Source organism: Dermochelys coriacea, chromosome 16 (assembly GCF_009764565.3).
Source record: "Dermochelys coriacea isolate rDerCor1 chromosome 16, rDerCor1.pri.v4, whole genome shotgun sequence".
Lineage (NCBI taxonomy): Eukaryota > Metazoa > Chordata > Testudines > Dermochelyidae > Dermochelys > Dermochelys coriacea.
Window position 1 is genome coordinate 1,641,371 of NC_050083.1, and position 17,488 is coordinate 1,658,858.

At 45.6% G+C, this 17,488-nt stretch overlaps 1 protein-coding gene across 9 annotated transcripts in view; it reads left to right on the top strand.

Moving 5' to 3' along the window:
- EXD3 (exonuclease 3'-5' domain containing 3) overlaps nucleotides 1-17,488 on the top strand; it is a 585,677-nt gene that overhangs the window by 97,211 nt on the left and 470,978 nt on the right. For 5 of the 9 annotated variants that reach the window (XM_038374189.2, XM_038374190.2, XM_038374188.2 and 2 more), the window contains one exon: nucleotides 8,283-8,382. The exons of 3 other annotated variants lie outside the window; for them this stretch is intronic. In XM_038374189.2, coding sequence (XP_038230117.1) covers nucleotides 8,346-8,382 — 37 coding nt within the window. In that variant the 5' untranslated portion in view covers nucleotides 8,283-8,345. Of the gene's footprint in view, nucleotides 1-3,386; nucleotides 3,466-8,282; nucleotides 8,383-17,488 lie in introns of all 9 variants that reach the window. One more of the 9 variants, XM_043498834.1, reaches the window with a different exon arrangement.

Genomic DNA, 17,488 nt, shown 5'->3' on the forward strand with positions numbered 1-17,488 from the left:
TCACAGAAGTCTCAAATTCCATGTCTTTCTGTGACCTCCCTGACTTCTTCAGCGGCTGTTGCTGACTCAGGGGCCCCAGTTCGGGGTGTGGGTGTGTGCTCGTAGGCGGAGAGGCCATAGCGCTTTACATGCTGCCCACACCTACTGGCGCCGCCCCTGCAGTTTCCATTGGCTGCGGTTCCTGGCCAATAAGAGCTGCGGTGCCAGCGCTTGTGGTGGGAGCAGCACACGGAGCCTCACTGGCCGCCCCTCTCCCTGGGAGGTGCAGGGACATGCCAGTTGGAGCCAGGTAGGGAACCTACCAGCCCCCTCAACCCTCCCCTCCCCCCAGCACCAGCAGGGGTCCTGCTGCCCTGCCCACCCATTGGGGTCCCGGGCTGGATGCCACTGCCTGTACACCCAGCACCAACGGGGATCATGGGCCATCGGCTGCCTCCCCCGCAGGATTAGCGGGGGTCCTGGCCCCCCTCCCCCTCCACACCCACGGTGCCCCTGGACTACTACCACTGCCCCCCCGCCCCCCGGAGCACCTGCGGCCCCCAAGTTTTATATAAGAATATATAATAAAAATCATGGCCAGGTCACGGGCCATGAATTTTTGTTTACTGCCCGTGACCTGTCCATGACTTTTACTAAAAATACCCATGACTAAAACGTAGCTTTAGTCATGACCTCAGGTGCTACTAAGGCCTGGTCTGCACTACAGAGTTAAGATGACATAAAGCGGCTTAAGTCAACCTAACTCCATAAGTGTCTATGCTACATTTAGGTTCCCACAGATGTAAGTCAGCCACTACAGCAACTTAATAACTCCATCTCCGAGAGAAGTGTAGCACTTAAGTCAATGTAGTTAGGGTGACGCAGTGTCAGTATACAGAGTAGCAGCCGTGTTAGTCTGTATTCGCAAAAAGAAAAGGAGTACTTGTGGCACCTTAGAGACTAACAAATTTATTAGAGCTTAAGCAGTATAGATAGTGTTACTTACATCACTGGAGCCCTGTTCCCCTGTGCTGACAGCCTGAACTGTCAGCCCCACATGGGGCTCACAGCCAGAGCACTCCCTTCCTCCCCCTGCCCTGCCCTGGTGCTGTCAGGAGGTGAAGTAGGCATTCATTCAGCTGACTTCAAATCATTTTCATTCTGCAAACTGATTGGTTAAATTACTGTGAAACTCATTATGGCATTTTGCTTTTTAAAAAGCCCAGAACAAAACCTGTCATTGGAGTGGTGTCACAGCCATGAACTATAGCTCTCACAGCACCAACAGAATGGCAGGTTGACAGTTTCTTGGTAGCTGCCAGTGAGATACTTGTTGGAGGGGGAAATCATTGGTTAAACTCCGCATTGAAGAAGCTGTTTATGGAACTCTTTTCCTCTAACTTTCCCATATAGATTTATTTTTGAAGACACTCTATACACGACGACAATGGCCTGTTTCTAATGTAAAAAGAAAAGGAGTACTTGTGGCACCTTAGAGACTAACAAATTTGTTAGAGCATAAGCTTGCATCTGATGAAGTGAGCTGTAGCTCACGAAAGCTTATGCTCTAATAAATTTGTTAGTCTCTAAGGTGCCACAAGTACTCCTTTTCTTTTTGCGAATAAAGACTAACACAGCTGCTACTCTGAAACCTATTTCTAATGTGTAAGTGAAGTCTGGTGGAGCTGAGCTCTATGTAAGACCCCAGTCAGAGACATTTTCCTCCTCCAGACATACGAGGCTCAGACCTTGATGAGACTAACTCATGGTGCACAATCAGACTGAAGCCTGAATGTAAAAATAGTAGATGTGTAGTAAGAAATGAGATAATACCTCTCTGCATGGAGAACAATTGAACTAAATTTAACATCCACTCCAAAATTACTCTAATATGATGTAAAAGAGAGAAGATTTTTTTTTTAAAACCTTAGGCTTGAAAGAAACAACAAACAAAAGAGAAATTGTGATTTTTTACCATTCAACAAAAATAGAAGCAGCGTCTGGAGGTTCTTTTTTCTGCCAAGAAACATTAATGAATTATGGGACCTGTCCGTTTAATGCCAATGACTTGAAAAACTGCAAATGTCAGCAGAGGGAAACTAAAAACAGGTATTGTAGAAAAAGCAGGGTTCCCCGTGCTGTCACAGTTGGAAAAAGGGAAGGGGGGTGGGAAATGCCATTAATAGTAGAGCTTCTTTGCACCGTAGCTAAACATTTCAAACATCACGTTTGGACACCTAGTCTCATTGTGTGCAGCTCAAATGTGAAGAGTTTGTGTGTTAAATAATTTCTTAGATTATTGTTTTACTAGGCTAGATTCTCAGGGCTCTATACAATAAAAATAGTCCAAGCAGAATATGTAGAATGACAAATTCCATCCTAATTTACATAGTTTTGAGGCAGTAGCCAAAATGGAGATATGACTTGCCTGTTTTTTCTGAAAGTATCCAAGAAAAAGGCACTTTCCACAAGTCATCACATCCATTGGTTATTAAAATAATACCTGACCCACAAAACAATGGGATTTGATTAGTGCTCTTCATGGCTATATAGATGCCTGACTTAATTCCCAGTCTGTTTCTTCACATACTGGCAATGCAGCAGCAGGAGTGTGATCAACACCTGAGTGAAAATGAGACACATTTATTTCTCAGTAGCAGGCTATGTGGCTATAGAGCAGCATCAGTATGAGTTTCTGGTAGGTGACTCATGGAAAGGACACAAAGGGGAGGACATATGATCTCCCCACATGACTCCACCCCGCCCCCATCCTGGAGCCCCCACGCTCTCCCCGTCCCCTCCCCATCCCACGTTACCTGGGGAGGGGAGGGGGGATTCTGTCCTCCTGCTCCGTCGGCTCCCCCGGCATGTTTGACTGCTCTTCCTGGCAGCCAGGCCGCGGAGCTACTCCTGGATGCTGTTCAGTGCAGCACAGTGGCCGCCTGGGAGAATGCCATCTGTGGTGGCAGCAGGCTGGTTCCCGCCTGGGTTTGGCTTCCAGGACAGCAGCTGAGTGAGTCGGAGCCCCCATGCCATCCTCGGCATGCTCAGAGTCGGCTCCTGTCCCCAGAATTTGAGCCTGGGTGGGAGGCAGCCTGCTGCTGCCGCAGCCAAGCACAGTCTCCCAGTCAGCCACTGCACTGCACCGGGCAGTGTCCCAGGCAGAGGGGCTTGAAAAGGAGAGGTTCTGGCCCTGCCTCTTTCCTTTTAGCTCTGACTCCATTCCTTCCTCTCCTCACCTGGCCCAGCTGCTGGGGGCACCTGACCCTGCTGGAGGGTCACTTGATGCTTTGTGCCCCTCTCATGAGTTGTCACAGTGGGGTATTCTCAGGGTTCTGACTAACAAATAGAAGAGGCATTTGTGGGCAGCAAGAGCTGAAAGTGTCATTTTAAAAACTATTCTATAGATCTCTGAATGTGATTCCTGACATTGTATGCTGTGGTCTTCCCTAAAATGGCTGCTCGCTGAAAGAATATTGCCAATAGGTAAGAACTGTTGCAGAGTTGGTCTTCTGAAATTACTCATCTAAATTCAAGAGGGAATTTGAAAGAAATCTTGTCAGAGTTCTGCAAATCTACCCAAATGCTGAGTGTTTGTGCCAGTGACTGTGGTCTGGAACTCATGAGTGAGCAACCTGAAAAGATGTTGTTTTACAAGTGGGGAAGCTCTTCTCCTGTGCCACTGCCTACTAAATAAGACCATATTCCTGGGAGGGTCCTGAGCCGTTTTAGTGGGTATGTTTGCTTGGACTGGTCAATAATGTACTTATGACACTATTTTCTAGAGAGGATTAAGGGAATACTCCATTTTATAGGTTTAATAATCTTCTTTCCATCCTTGCATTCTTTTGCTGCCAACATATTTGGGGGTCACAAAATCACAGTAGGGAGGAGAAAGTCACATTTTAGCATGATATATTTATGCAGACCCATTAAAATAATAGAAACATAAGACTGGAAGGAACCTTGATAGATCTAGTGCAGTCTCCTATACTGAGGCAGGACTAACTATTATCTATCCCTGACAGGTGTTTAACCTGATCTTAAAAACCACCAATGATGGAGATTCCAGAATCGCTCTGGTTTATTTGTTCCAGTGGTTACCCTGACAGGAAATTTTTTCTGATGTCTAACCTATATCTCACTTACTACAATTTAAGCCCATTACTTATTCTGTACTCAGTGGCTAAAGAGAACTATTTATTTATCACTCTCCTTTTCATAGCACCCTTTTATGTTCTTGAAGACTATTATCATGATCATCCTCCCCCACTCATCTCCCCGTCTTCTCTTCTCCAGACTAAACAACCCCAATTTTTCAGTCTTTACTTGTAGGTCATGTTTTCTAGAACTTTAGAGCCTCTGAATAACATACTAACCCACAGGGACCTTCCTACCAAGACTACAAAAAGAAGGATTCTGGGTGGACTCCTCCTGAAGGTCGAAACAACAGACTGGACTTCTACATAGAGTGCTTCCGCTGACGTGCACGGGCTGAAATTGTGGAAAAGCAGCATCACTTGCCCCATAACCTCAGACGTGCAGAACACAATGCCATCCACAGCCTCAGAAACAACTCTGACATCGTAATCAAAAAGGCTGACAAAGGAGGTGCTGTCGTCGTCATGAATAGGTCAGAATATGAACAAGAGGCTGTTAGGCAGCTCTCCAACACCACTTTCTACAAGCCATTACCCTCTGATCCCATTGAGGGTTGCCAAAAGAAACTATAGCATTTGCTCAAGAAACTCCCTGAAAAAGCACAAGAACAAATCCACACAGACACACCCCTGGAACCCCGACCTGGGGTATTCTATCTGCTACCCAAGATCCATAAACCTGGAAATCCTGGATGCCCCATCGTCTCAGGCATTGGCACCCTGACAGCAGGATTGTCTGGCTATGTGGACTCCCTCCTCAGGCCCTAAACTACTAGCACTCCCAGCTGTCTTCGAGACACCACTGACTTCCTGAGGAAACTACAATCCATCGGTGATCTTCCTGAAAACACCATCCTAGCCACTATGGATGTAGAAGCCTCTACACCAACATTCCACACAAAGATGGACTACAAGCCGTCAGGAACATTATCTTCGATAATGTCACGGCAAACCTGGTGGCAGAACTTTGTGACTTTGTCCTCACCCATAACTATTTCACATTTGGGGACAATGTATACCTTCAAATCAGCGGCATTGCAATGGGTACCCGCATGGCCCCACAGTATGCCAACTTTTTTATGGCTGACTTAGAACAACACTTCCTCAGCTCTCGACCCCTAATGCCCCTACTCTACTTGTGCTACATTGATGACATCTTCATCATCTGGACCCATGGAAAAGAAGCCCTTGAGGAATTCCACCATGATTTCAACAATTTCCATCAACCTCAGCCTGGACCAGTCCACACAAGAGATCCACTTCCTGGACACGACGGTGTTAATAAGCGATGGTCACATAAACACCACCCTATACCGGAAACTTACTGACCGCTATTCCTACCTACATGCCTCCAGCTTTCATCCAGACCACACCACACGATCCATTGTCTACAGCCCAGCTCTACGATACAACTGCATTTGCTCCAACCCCTTAGACAGAGACAAATACCTACAAGATCTCTATCAAGCGTTCTTACAACTACAATACCCACCTGCTGAAGTGAAGAAACAGACGGACAGAGCCAGAAGAGTACCCAGAATTCACCTACTACAGGACAGGCCCAACAAAGAAAATAACAGAATGCCACTAGCCATCACCTTCAGGCCCCAGCTAAAACCTCTCCAGCGCATTATCAAGGATCTATAACCTATCCTGAAGGATGACCCATCACTCTCACAGATCTTGGGAGACAGGCCAGTCCTTGCTTACAGACAGTCCCGCAACCTGAAGCAAATACTCACCAGCAACCACACACCACACAAGAGAACCACTAACCCAGGAACCTATCCTTGCAACAAAGCCTGTTGCCAACTGTGTCCACATATCTATTCAGGGAACACATCATAGGGCCTAATCACATCAGCCACATTATCAGAGGCTTGTTCACCTGCGCATCTACCAATGTGATATATGCCATCATGTGCCAGCAATGCCCCTCTGCCATGTACATTGGCCAAACTGGACAATCTCTCAGTAAAAGAATAAATGGACACAAATCAGACATCAAGAATTATAATGTTCAAAAACCAATCGGAGAACACTTCAGTCTCTTTGGTCACTCGATTACAGACCTAAAAGTGGCAATTCTCCAACAAAAAAACTTCCAAAACAGGCTCCAACGAGAGATGGCTGAATTGGAATTAATTTGCAAACTGGATATAATTAATTTAGGCTTGAATAAAGACTGGGAGTGGATGGGTCATTACACAAAGTAAAACTATTTCCCCATGTTATATTCCCCCCCCCCCCCCCGCTGTTCCTCAGACGTTCTTGTCAACTGCTGGAAATGGCCCACCTTGATTATCACCACAAAAGGTTTGTTCCCCTCCACTCTCCTGCTGGTAGTAGCTCACCTTACCTGATCACTCTCGTTACAGTGTGTATGGTAACACTCATTGTTTCATGTTCGCTGTGTATATAAATCTCCCCACTGTATTTTCCACCGTATGCATCCGATGAAGTGAGCTGTAGCTCACGAAAGTTTATGCTCTAATAAAGCGGTTAGTCTCTAAGGTGCCACAAGTACTCCTTTTCTTTTTGCGGATACAGACTAACACGGCTGCTACTCTGAAACCTATAATTTTATTGACAGTTTCTGGTGACACTGTAAACTGTGAGTGACACCCTCAGAATGATGTTTATATCTCATTAGAACCCTGGGGAAGTCATCTTCTAAGGTTGCATGTTGTCCTCTGAAGTGCTCATGAGACTACCATTCACTTCATGGATCGTATTTATAACACTCAAAATGTACACATACCTGAAGTAAGCCTTTAACAGGTTATCCAATAACTTAAATCCCTTCTCTTTCCTAGTATATTTGTAGACTTCTGTGCATTGCTGTTCACAAGAACACTAAATCTGGGTATTCTTGAGGGGTATTTCATTCCTGACAAACAATCCTCTAATGTGAGTCAGCAGGAAGGATGTAGTTAAGGCAGTGGACTGGGACTCAGGAGACTTGGGTTCTATTCCGAGCCACAGCCAAGATGTAATGAATGGATGGGTGAGCAAACAAGGAGGAAGGGCAGTGTAACAATGATGCAAACATGATTGTTGTATCAACAGTTTGCAAAACTGTAAAGTTATCTAGGTTTTGTTTTGTTAATGGGGTCAAATAAACAGATAACGTTCAAGATGAGGCTTCGACTTACACTGAAGTCTGTGAAATATGAACCTAAAAGTTAATGTTACATTGAGTTAGAAATCAAGCTGCATTGTTGAATATGTGGGAATAATTGAGATGATGTGCTCATCTGATGTTGTGCTGTCTTCCACTGTGGGTTTTGATTAATAATTCCTCACGAAGCATGTGTCTACACAGCTGCTGGAAGGTGTGATTCCCAGCTTGGCTAGATCTACATGCACTAGCTCTGCTTGAGTTAGTGCCTAAAAACAGCAGCATGGCCAAGCCGGCACTAGCTAGCTGCCCAAATTCATGTCAGGTAGGATTTTTAGGTGCTAGTTTGAGCAGAACTAGCATGCCTATGTCTACCCTCTCAGGGAGTTGCATCTTCCAACTGCAGTGTAGATATACCCTTAGGCAGGGGTGACCAACCTGTGGCTCCAGAGCCACATGTAGCTCTTCAGAAGTTAAAATCCAGCTCCTTGTATAGGCACTGACTCCAGGCCTGGAGATACGGGCGCTAACTTTCCAAGGTGTCAGGGGGTGCTCACTGCTCAGCCCCTGGCTCTGCCACAGGTCCTGCCCCCTCCCCTGAGCCTGCCATGCCCTCGCTGCTCCCCCCAGAGCCTCCTGCACTCTACAAAACAGCTGATTGGGAGGTGCAGTGAGGGAGGAGGAGGCGCTGATTGGCAGGGCTGCTGGTGGGTGGGAGGCGCTCGGAACGGGATGCGGGGGAGCTGATGAGGGGCTGCTGACGTATTACTGTGGCTCTTTGGCAATTTACACAGGGAAATTCTGGCTCCTTCTTAGGCTCAGGTTGGCCAGCCCTGCCCTTAGGAGCCCTCATCCTTCAAACTGTGTGCTGGAGTTTCTATGAGAAAATAGATCCCAGGGCACTTTCTTCCCCACTTTGCCGAGGTCAAACACCCCTTTATTTATGGAGTGCAAACTTACAATTTCCTTTTCCAAACTTGTGAAGGTCCCACAGGGCAGTAACTCTGCACTTTTCCTTTCAGAATTGGGAGCGCTGACTGCACCATTTTAGCTCAACATTTTAATTTGGTGTCCATCTAGAAAGGATGAATCAGGAGAGCAGCCCAAGCGATCACACTGATGGTGAGTTTTCTGCCTGTGCAGGCACTCAGATCTATCTGTAATGTATTGGTCAGTAAGATTTGCTTTGTGCATGTTTTACTAATTTCTGTAGTGTTAGAAAATTAAACCCCAAACAGGAATAAAACAAAACCAGTGAATCAAGTGCTAACGAGTCAAATGCATCTTACAATGTGCCATGAAGGTGACTGGACCTTCAAGACTCTCTGAGAATAGTCTGCTGTCAACATGGAATTAGACTCTGATTTAAAAAAATGTTTATGACAATTGTAGAGTTTCAGCAACCCCCATCTGTGCACAAGAATGTACAGTTTTAATTACGATGCCTTACACAAGTGATCATTCAGTTTTATCCATCATCTAGTTTTTCTTTGATTCAGTCATGTGTCAGCAGTAATTATCGTTCTAATAAAAGAGTTCCTATTTAGATTACAAAGTAACACGCAGCAAAGGCATAGATGTGTGTGTGCACACATGCATGTGTATGTGTAATAAAAAACAGTGGCATCGTGTCCCAATCCTATGCCGGAAAGAGGGACCTGAGAACTATGTTAAGTAGTGAGTAATTAACCACTGGAACAGTTTACCAAGGGTTGTAGTGGATTTGCTGGAAATTTTTAAATCAAGATTAGATGTTCTTCTGAAAGATCTGCTCTAATTCAAACAGACAGTAGTTCAGGGAAGTTATGTGGCCTGTGTTATGCAGGAAGTCAGGCTAGATGAACACAGTTGGCCTTTCTAGCATTGGAATCTATGACCCTAGAAGCGGTGTCTATAAAGTGTCAGACTCCTATTCATTGTGCACTTATTTTGACGTGTAAAGAGCTGTTCTTATTCTGAGGTGAGGGCTATTTTCATGGTTTCCATTGTTTCCAATTCTTTTTTTGTGGATGAGGCTTTTTTTTGGGTCAGATTCCTTTTTCAAAGTAGAGGCTGTTGTGAGAGCTCAGTCTACTTGTTGTTTTGGTTTTTCCTTGAGAGGAATAGTGAGTCTGTTTCTTTCTGGGTTTTTTTGTTTGTTTGTTTTGATTTGGGTTTTTTCGTTTAGGTGGGTTTGTCTGTCTCTGACTTTATCTACATGAGGAAACTTTATTATTCCAGTAGTGACAGTGAAAATCCTCATATCAGAGGGGTAGCCATGTTAGTCTGTATTCACAAAAACAACGAGGAGTCCGGTGGCATCTTAAAGACTAACAGGTTTATTTGGGAATAAGCTTTCGTGAGTAAAAACCCCACTTCTTCAGATGTATGGAGTGAAAATTACAGATACAGGCATAAACAGTCCCGTATATATTGGCACATGAAGAGAAGGGAGTTACCTTACAAGTGGAGAACCAGTATTGAAGGCCAATTCAGTCAGGGTGGATGTGGTCCACTCCCAATAATCGATGAGGAGGTGTCAATACCAAGAGAGGGAAAATCGCTTTTGTAGTCAACCAGCCACTCCCAGTCCCTATTCAAGCCCAAATTGATGGTGTTAAGTTTGCAAATGAATTGCAGATCTGCAGTTTCTTTTTGAAGTATGTTTTTGAAGGCTGTTTGTTGAAGAATGGCTACTTTAAAATCTGAGTGTCCAAGGAGATTGAAGTGTTCTACTGGCTTTTGTATGTTACCATTCCTGATGTCTGATTTGTGTCCATTTATCCTTTTACGTAGAGTGTCCGGTTTGGCCAATGTACATGACAGAGGGGCATCACTGGCATGTGATGGCATATATGACATTAGTAGATGTGCAAGTGCAAGTGAGCCTCTGATGGTGTGGCTGGTGTAGTTGGGTCCTCTGATGTCACTAGAGTAGATATGGGGACAGAGAAGGTAATGGGGTTTGTTACAGGGACAGGGGTTTGTTCCACATGAGGATTGGTTCCTGGGATTGGTTCCACAAGAGGATAGACTACAAGCGGTCAGGAACAGTATCCCTGATGAGGCCACGGCACACCAGGTGGCTGAACTTTGTGACTTTGTCCTCATCCACAACCATTTCAGATATGGGGAAAACTTGTACCTTCAAGTCAGCGGCACTGCTATGGGTACCTGCATGGCCCCACAGTACGCCAACATTTTTATGGCTGACTTAGAACAATGCTTCCTCAGCTCCTGTCCCCTAGCGCCCCTCTTCTGCTTATGCTACATTGATGACATCTTCATCATATGGACCCATGGGAAGGAGGCCCTTGAAGAATTCCACCTGGATTTCAACAATTTCCACCCCACCATCAACCTTCAGCCTGGACCAATCCACACAAGAGATTCACTTCCTGGACACTACAGTGCAAATAAATGATGGTCACATAAACACCACCCTATACCGGAAACCTACTGACCTCTATACTTACCTACATGCCTTCAGCTTCCATCCAGGACACATCACACAATCCATCGTCTACAGCCAAGCCCTAAGATACAATCACATTTGCTCCAATCCCTCAGACAGAGACAAACACCTACAAGATCTCTATCAAGCATTCTTAAAACTACAGTACCCACCTGAGGAAGTGAGGAAACAGATTGACAGAGCGAGATGGATACCCAGAAATCACCTACTACAGAACAGGCCCAACAAGGAAAATAACAGAACACCACTGGCCATCACGTACAGCCCCCAGCTAAAACCTCTCCAGTGCATCATCAACAATCTACAACCTATCCTGGAAAACGATCCCCCACTCTCACAGGCCTTGGGAGGCAGGTCAGTCCTCGCTTACAGACAGCCCCCCAACCTGAAGCAAATACTCACCAGCAACTACACACCACACCACAGAAAAACTCCTGGTTGAGAACCACTCATATAGGGGAGTGAGAGTTCCCACTCTTGAGTGTCTCCTGTGTGTTTTTGTTGATGTGGATGGAAGATGGCTCCATGGTAGGAGGTTATAGGGGGCGGATGAATTAAGTGTGCGAGGGAGCACAGTTTAGTGTCTTTGACAAATATGTGCTAGGATGACTTTGTGCAAGGGAAGGCTCTTTAGGCAAATCTTTTTTTGTCTCCATTGAGAGAGGTGGAAGAGTTGGCCAGAATGCTCCTGGATTGCTCATTGAGGGCAAAAGCTTAACAAGATTTAAAAAGGCCTTGGATATTTATATGGAGCCCAGTAATATCTGAAGTTGTTATAATTAATGACAACAGAATTTGGGGACGGATATTAAACTCTGTGCTTCAGGGCTTAAGCCAATCTCTGACTAATAGAGACCAGGATGAGACCTTCATGAGGGGCATGATATCCCACATGTACCTACTGGGGTGTTCTTACATCTCCGTCTGGTGCTGGCCACTGTCAGATACAGGATTCTGGACTAGATGGATGTTGGGTCTGATCCATTGTGGAAATCCCTATGTTCCTGTGGTTTGCCAGCTGTGTTGCAAATAAGGCTGACATTCTATTTGGAAATCTCTGAAATCTGGTTTCCAACACCTGATTCTGCTTCTACAGCTGCCTTGCAACTTTTAGAACCTCAATACAATTCATTGTCTAAGCCGCATTGAGCCTACCACTTAGGTAGGAGTTAGAGAAGAAGGATACTTTAATGTAATCCAGCTGGAATGGTGAGACTTTTCTCAGAGTCAGAGACAGTCAAGTTTTCCCCCCATTCCCTCCTCCTTTTGTCTACAGGAAGGAAGTGCTGGCAAGGGCCCTCTCAGCTTCCTGTCGACTTCTGAGCACATTTCCAGACACAACCTTCTCCACCATCCATCACCCGGACCAGCAAAACAATTACTGCAGTGCAACAGGAAAAACACATGTCTCACATAAACAGTTTGGAGGCTGTATGATCCCAAACCACTGGAATTCACATACAAGACAGATTAATCTGTGAGTTGCATGTGACCGGAGAGTATTCGGTACTTTCTTCCCTTCCTGTTGTAACCAGATGTGTTGGTCACTAAACTTTTCTCCTTTAAAGGACACTTAAAAAAAAAAAAGATTTGTTTAATAAACTAGTTGCTACATTGACAAAAGTCAATAGAATTTATACAGTCTTAGGCCAAGAAAATGACTGAGTTTGGTTTCTGGTCAGAAGCACAATGGAAGTGGTGCCTTTGGCTCCAGGGGGCATTCTGCTCCAAAAAATAAAAAATTCTGCAAATGTTATTTGTCAAAATAACAGTACATAATCACGCCAGTTTCAACTATTTTGGTATTTTATTTCAAAATACCTGTCAAATATGTCTGTAACAATACAGACACACACACAAAAATTCCCCCAGGAGTAGAGAGTTAAAGAAACCCCATGACAACCCAGTTCCTGTGTCTCTGCCCCCTTGCCTCCCCCAAGCCCAGCTGGGGGGCCAGACACCCACAACCTCTTCCCCTCCTTAGCCCAGCTGTGGGGGACCCCAGCCAATATACCTGAACCCCCTCCCAGCCACCTGGCGCCCCTGCCCAGATACCTGTACTCCCTCTCCCGCAAAGCCCAGATATGGGGCCCCCCTTGCCCAGATACCCGCACCCCTCCCCTCCAGAGCCCAGCTGTGGCCCCCCCAGCCCAGACACCCCCCTCCATCTCCAAGAGCCCAGGAATCCAGAGGAAGAAACAGCCTGATGCTCGGTCCCAGGTTTGCATGGAGTTTCCTGCGCGCTGCCCTCTCCTTCCCTGAGGTCATGCTGGGAACAGCAGCTGCCAGGAACCCTCAAGCTGCCTCTCCCTCCCCACAGCAGTGTCTTCTATGTGCCCGCTGGGCTCGACTAGGTCCAGCAGCCCCTAGTGGTGGCTAGCAGCACAGCAGTCAATTTTGTGGGGGAAAGGAAATTCTGCACGCACAATATTAGTTTCTGCATTGCACAGTGGCACAGAATTCCCCAGAAGTACTCAGGCGTAGGAGGTGACTGGTCAGTATCATATTACTAGGGCATATGTCCCTGCCAGATATTCAAGCAGTAATATCGATGGGTTCCAGAGCAGGGCAGTGATGAGAGCCGTGGTATATAAGGCTGAAGTGCAGCATCTTAAAAGAAGGAATAAATATGGTGGAGAACCTGAAGACCTCATCCCTGGTATGGGGGCAGTGGCTCTCTGTCAGAAAGGGTTAGGAGAGTCATTTATGAAACTCTGTTTCATAAAAGCCCCATATTTCTAATTTTGTGTCAGAAATTGCATTGCAATATTTAGCTACATTGTCAGTACTATGCTATACTACAGTGCTAAGCATCTTTTGTCAGGCCAGGCCTCAAATCAACAGTCAATTTTACATTTCTTTATAATATAAATCCCTTTTGGGGTAATATAGGTCTCTAAATCAAAAGATCTGCTTAATCAAGCGTAGGCTGGGGGCTGCTCAGGAAAATCAGGAGCATTTGGGTAAGTCTAAGTTTAGGGGGAAAACTACTTTTGAATATATTAAAACTTCAGCATCTGTTCTTAGTGTAGGAGAAAAGAATTCAAGTGCAAGGGGCTAACTAAATCAGCTAGAGTAGCATTTCTCAAATGCAGCCACTGGGGGCTTTTCCTGTGGCCACAGCCTCCTTGATGGTGATGTGGGAGGAGCAAAACAGTGTCCCCTCCCAGGGCTGCCAGTAGGGGTTGGGCCCTGTCCCACTTTGGAGCCACAAATGTTGGAGGAGCAGGCAGGTGGTGGGCTCAGACTTCAGATCTGGGGTGGTGGGTGGCAGGCCCCAGCTGTGTGGTGTCAGGCTCCATCCCCTGGCTACGGGCTTTGAGCCCTAATTCCGGCCCTGGCCCCAGGCTCACCCCCCCGCCCCCACCTGCTGCCTCCTCTGGCCCCAAGCTCTGGCCATAGACTCTGACCCCCAGCCACAGGGTATTGGACTCTACCCATGGGGCCACGTGATCCAGCCCCAACCCCCAGCCATGAGGAAGTGACTACCAGATCCAAGCTCACCCCCCCCCCCACATCCCCCATGGCCCCCACTGCGTCCTCCGGCCGCGGACTCACTGGGCTGTGCAGCTCATAGACTCATAGATATTAAGGTCAGAAGGGACCATTATGATTATCTAGTCTGACCTTCTGCACAATGCAGGCCACAGAATCTAACCCACCCACTCCAGCAATAAACCTCTCACCTATGTCTGAGCTATTGAAGTCCTCAAATCATGGTTTAAAGACTTCAAGGTGCAGAGAATCCTCCAGCAAGTGACCCATGCCCCATGCTGCAGGGCTCTGGTCCCTGACTCACTCCCCGTATCACCCATGGCCTCGAGCTGCCTCCCTACCCACCTCCCTATCCAGGGCTTAATTTGTCCCTCAGAATTGCCAGGGCTGAATAAGTCTGTTGTGAAAAATGATATTTGTAAGTTTGTTAATATCACTTTTCACTGCCTCCCTGCTAGCTAGCAAGTCTGCTGCTGTGAAAAGTGATATTAACAAAATACAAATACACTTAACAAAATACAAATATTACAAATATCACTTTTCACACAAACTAGCTAGCAAGTCTTAAAAAAGTAAGCAACCAAAAAAAAAAAGCAAAAGAAACAACAACAAAAAGGAACAAGAACCTGCAAAACACATTATTTGTTTCTGTTCTGTTTAGGTCCAGTAAAGAACAGAGAAAACCTTACATTATTTTTATTATTGAGTCTGCAAAAAAACCCTACATAAATAAATTACAATGATTTGGACATGTATATATGCATATTTATTTGTTTTTCCTAAAGTTAATTGAGTATTTTATGAAAAATTGTCAGAGCGGCCACCAAAAATATTCTTGTGAGAACCCCTGAACTAGGGTGTCTTCTGTGTACTAATCAGCCTTTCCATGATACCACTGAATTTTAGTTGATTGTCAGTCTTCATTTGTTCTTTCTGAAAGAGCCATCTTTATTAAAAATGTTCAGTGCAATTCTGTTTACGGTGTTCCCAATATATTACTGGCAGTAGTAAAATTGTCTGGTGGCTAAATTTGTCTAAACAAGGCTAAAACGTGAATACATGCTGTAAATTCTGTACTCAGAGAATGAATTCATTGTGTTGATGAAACAGTTTCCAGGTTAGACTCATAGAAGGCAGTTTGTGAAGGGTATATTCTAAAGCTTTGTTATGTATTATTGAACCCTGGTTAGTATAGGAGAATCCTGCCTTTTCTACCCACTGGCCTAGGTAGATTCATAGAGTTTAGGGCCAGATGGGACCATCAAATCACCTAGTCTGACCTCCTGTATTTCACAGGTCACTAACACCACCAGCACCTGCACACTAAACCCATCAACCAAAATTAGACCAAAGTATTACAGCCCATTATGTTACTATTTTATGTATAAAGCCCTCAGCCCCAGCTGAGGAGATCAGGGTGGTTGTACCCAATAATAAAACAATTAAAAGGCTTACAACTTTAAAAAGTTATCCAAGGCTAGTCTAACCAAGGCTAGTCTAGCACAGATGGAGCATCCCCACTGGAAAGTCCTACCCATGCCAGAACTGTGTGGCTGTATCTACAGTGGTGCTGTACTAGCTGTGTGCTGAGCAGGATATCCCAGGGTTTTAGTGGTGTATTAAACTGGGCTACTATAAATTCATTCACAGTGTATTTTGGGAGAACATGTCTGTCCTTCCTGAGCTCCTGTGCAAAAGTGCTCTTATGGGTCTTACTGATATCACACCACAGCTTTACCAGAAGGCTGGTGTCAGCTTCTGGCAGCTGGCACCATGGGCAAAGGCATCTGGGATGGCATCTCTGATTCTGTGGAAGTGTAGCAGAAATTGAGCAGGTAAACATGGGGCCAAAATTCAGTGTGGAATAAGGCAGGAATTAGACAAGAAAGTACAGCTCAGATGGAATTGTGGGATAGCCTTGGAGGACTAACAGCCCCTGGTCATGATTAGCCTGAGTTTTCACTGCAAAGCAGGTGGGTTTTCAGTTCAGGCTGAAGCAAAACCTGAGCTCAAGCCTATATCCTGCTAGCCCAGTCTTAAAGCATTCTCAAACCTGGATTAGAGGATTTTTTATGTGGACGAGAGGGGGCTTGGGGCAACATCCATACCAGAACCTGGGCTAACTTTGCAGTGAGGAAAAGACTGTGTACCCACTAGTCTATCAAACAATCTGTTCCTGCCACTGTTAGCCTCATCCACTCTCCTCCATTTGTCTGTTTCATCTCCTTGTGATGTTTTGTCTTAGAGTGTAAGCCCTTGGTTCAGGGACTGTCTGCTACTTACATTGTGTCTGTACAGTGCCTAGCACACTGGGGCCATTATCAGGGCTGGATTTACACCTTACATGCGACTAGGCACAGCATCATCAGTGCCCTCCCTTCCCATGTGGCCCTGCCTGGAGCCCCCCTCTGGAATCCCCATATGGTCCTATGACACCCGCTCCCAGCAGCCCTGTGTGGTCCTCTCTGCCTCCTAAAGAGAGAGGAGGCACGATATAAGACAAGAGGTGTGTGGGGCATCTTGGTGGGGGTGGGGCAGATCAGGAGGCTCCTTCCATCCCAAGAACATCCGAGCAGTGTGGCCAGCAGCAGCAGGATAGTAAAATAGCCCAAAATACCATGATTCGCAGCTGCCAAAATGTCCCAGCAACTGACAGCTAAAAATAGCCCAATTGGGCTAGAAAATTGCATAGTTGACATCATGACAGCACCCCTAAATCCAGCCCTGGCCCTTATCTATCCTGATTATGGTCTCTAGGTGCTGCTGCAGTACAAATAATAACAATATATTTTTAAAAACCCTCTTAAAACGCATACAGATAATGCTGATTAAAAGAGTACAGTGACTAAAGAAGAAGCTAAATGGATTGGGGTAAGCAAGAAAGTGAAATATGGCATTGGATAGTTGTAATTTAATAACAGGGACAGTTCTGAAACGCAAAAGGAATCTTGAAGTGTTTCTTTAGTGGGGGAAAATGAACTGAGACAACTGTCTGTGTAGAGGAGCAGTTTCCACATCCCGTAGCCTTCAGCACCAACATCCAAAATACTGGCCTGGAACATAGCAGTAAAATCCCTAATATACAGAGACATCAGAGCATGGATAGCCATCAGGTTGAGGAGGTGATTAGAGGCGTGTACAGTCTTCAGGGATGTAAGAAACAATGTGTCAGTTTGAAATTGTCAGTTTCAAATATTAGTAAAAAGTATTTTTGGGTCCTACCCAGCCTCAGCCCCTGGTCAATTCATGTTGGTTTACAACCCTGCTTCCCTGTTTTGT